The 3,003-nt window shown below is 40.4% G+C and overlaps 1 protein-coding gene across 1 annotated transcript in view; it reads left to right on the forward strand.

The window, feature by feature from the left end:
- The first annotated feature begins 208 nt into the window (after positions 1 to 208).
- Positions 209 to 3,003, forward strand: part of LOC138947187 (limbic system-associated membrane protein-like) — a 215,502-nt gene continuing 212,707 nt past the window's right edge. Inside the window, exon 1 of the mRNA XM_070318627.1 lies at positions 209 to 781. Coding sequence (XP_070174728.1) covers positions 739 to 781 — 43 coding nt within the window. The 5' untranslated portion in view covers positions 209 to 738. The remainder of the gene's footprint in view (positions 782 to 3,003) is intronic.

Genomic DNA, 3,003 nt, shown 5'->3' on the forward strand with positions numbered 1-3,003 from the left:
GAAGAGAAGGCAGCCTTGCGTATTTATGATAATCCAACCACTGCAACTACACAAGTGGAAGAGAAACGTATAACGTACCACCACACACCGCAAGTGAACGTGGGGATATCAATTATTGAGCACAGCAAATCCGGAAAGCGCGCGAGCCATTGGTTGATCGCTTCGCTCGCGTCTGCAGCGCTGTAGCAGACGACAGCCTTGGCGGGCCGATGCGAACTGGAAGAATTGAACACCAGTGTGGTTCGCTTGCTTGTGTGGCAAACTCCACTGGGCTCTAATCATTTACTGCATAGACTTCCGCGCCTTGATAGCGATTATCGGTAAAACAAGCATGTCTCGCTGAAGCGGTTTAGCTGATGTATAAGTCTGCGAGTTTGTTCCGACTGTGATCATGCCTGTGTGTGTTATGAGAGTGAGGCGGCATGCGATACAAGCGATTGCCTAGTCTTGTGTGTTTTGTTTAGTTTAAAAGTCTGCGTGACGGAAGTCATATTCAAGTTCTGAATGCTCTCACCGTTGGACCGCGCTGCTGTTAAAATGTGGGATTAAAATACCTCCCAACAACTGTTTGGATACTCTTGGCTCATAATAAAAAGACAACTTCTTCAGGAAACTTGTGTGGTGACATTTTACGGCTGTGCAACACTTATTGATGAAAACTGAGTGAAGGCGACCAGTTGTTTGAGGAAACACGAGGATAGTACGCGATACTGAGGAACCACCTGTGAACAAATCAACATGTTGTTCGTTATTTCTGTCATCGTTTCTGTTATCAGCACAGGTAAGTCCAGTCATCGGTTTTCCCTTGTTGTTATGCATCGTTGTCCGTGTATTATCAGCAGGGCTGGACCATTGTCAGTAGGAGACTGAGGGAGGGGCTTCCAAAATGAGGAAAGGGTACACGGGATTTGCCTCCAAAATGCTGTTGAAATTTAGCATTTGAAAAGAGTAGTTTGGGTGGTACACTTGCCGAGTAAATGGGGGGGTGGGGCTTCCAAAACCCAGGATACCCCCCCTCCCCCCCCCCCTCAAGTCCGGCCCTTTTGGTCTCGTAAAACAAGCATTTGCTTGAGTGCGTGTCCTAGTTGTATATATATATTCGATTGTTTCATGAGATGAATTTTGAATAAAATGTTGTTTAAACCAAATCCGGCCCTGATAATCACTGTTGTACAGTGTCTTGTGCAACTTTATGTCATACTCACAAGGCGTGGAAAACTGGTGTTATCGGGACGGCACTGCGTAATGTGCATGTCTGGTGTCATTTTACCTCAAGACAAACGCGGGATTCACGTGCCGTTTTCTCCCACGCAAGATTATCACCATCTTGTCAGTTTACACAGGCATTTATCTTGTCTTCGCTTCATGCTTGTGGTTACTCTTCAAACATTTGCCGGGAGCCTCAATGTTTTGTTTCCCTCCGTGGCGAACGTATAAGCGTTTCCTGACTCTGTGACAAGACTTGATTTCCAAATTATTTGATTTGGTGGTCGTTAACTAGAACTTTGTTTGTTTGTGTTTGCTTTGTTATTTGTTTTTTTGTTTTGTTTAATGGGTTGTTTGTGTGTTTGTTTAATGGGTTGTTTGTGTGTTTGTTTGTTTGTTTGTTTAATGGGTTGTTTGTTTGTTTGTTTGTTTAATGGGTTGTTTGTTTGTGTGTTTGTTTGTTTGTTTGTTTGTTTAGCGAGTGCTTTGTTTGTTTGCTTTGACGATGTCGACCTTGGCACGAAATAGCACATGACGTCGTCCTGGAATTTTGGCGTAACTCGATTCTTGGCGATGATGATTTTTCTGTGCTTTAGACTAAATAAATCCTTCTTCATGAGAAATATTCTCCGAAAATACAATAGACAATACATGATTTAACATTCTTTTATCTTTCTGTCCATACCAGGTACAAATATAAATACTATTTCATATACAAATAATTAGTTTTGGCCTTCTGCTGAATAGCTGTCTAAAAGGAGTTACGCTAAAATTCTGTGACGACGTCGAATGAAGGATTCTTTTCCGTAGCCCACAATGAAATGAAACCTTCATTAAGTGTCTCTTTCCGCCTGTTGTTGTCGGTCAAACTGTGTACACTAAGCGACATTTGAAAACCTCTCATGTCACAGATTGTGATCATTACCATTTTTCCTTGTTTTACCAATTAGTGCAAAACCACTGCCGCTGTTAGCTAGTCTACATCCTGCCACTCGACAGAGCCATGTCTGTCTAATGAGCATGGTATAACAATGATGTGGCCCGAGTATACAACAATGACTGTCGGTTTCAGTTTCTGATGTTGATCTGTTCGTGACGATTGGGGATGAAACATAATCTCAGATTCTGTCCTAAATCTAGTTTTGATAAGCATACTTACCACACCTGAGATGTTTTGTCTACATCTAGTTTTAATAAGCAAATTTACGATACATGAGAACTGGTATTCCTCAATCTAGTTTTAATAAGCAAATTTACGATACATGAGAACTGGTATTCCTCAATCTAGTTTTAATAAGCAAATTTACGATACATGAGAACTGGTATTCCTCAATCTAGTTTTAATAAGCAAATTTACGATACATGAGACTTGTTTTTCCTCAATCTAGTTTTAATAAGCATACTTACCACACCTTGCAATAATTACCAAGCCCTGAGGGTCAGGTATTTATAAAGTATGGTGTAGTATGATATATATGTGTAATTTAACTGTATTTTCTGTCTGCTGTGTGTCATTGAACATACAAGTCCTCAGAAGACCGAAGTCCATTCCTTAATTGTGCGTGAACTCTCCGATGTATTTAATATCGTTCACTTTGTAATGAAGTGGTAATCAGTTATGAGATATTATGACGTCATTTGACTCCATCGGAACTACTGAACTGTATTTTCCTCAAAGTTAGAAACAAAGAAATCAAAATAACACTCATCATAATATACGTTTTTCTTGATGCTAGCTATGAGAATAATGGGAAATAAGTATAATAAGTGTCACAACGGCTTGTTATATAGGAGTTG

This window comes from Littorina saxatilis, linkage group LG1, assembly GCF_037325665.1.
Source record: "Littorina saxatilis isolate snail1 linkage group LG1, US_GU_Lsax_2.0, whole genome shotgun sequence".
NCBI lineage: Eukaryota > Metazoa > Mollusca > Gastropoda > Littorinimorpha > Littorinidae > Littorina > Littorina saxatilis.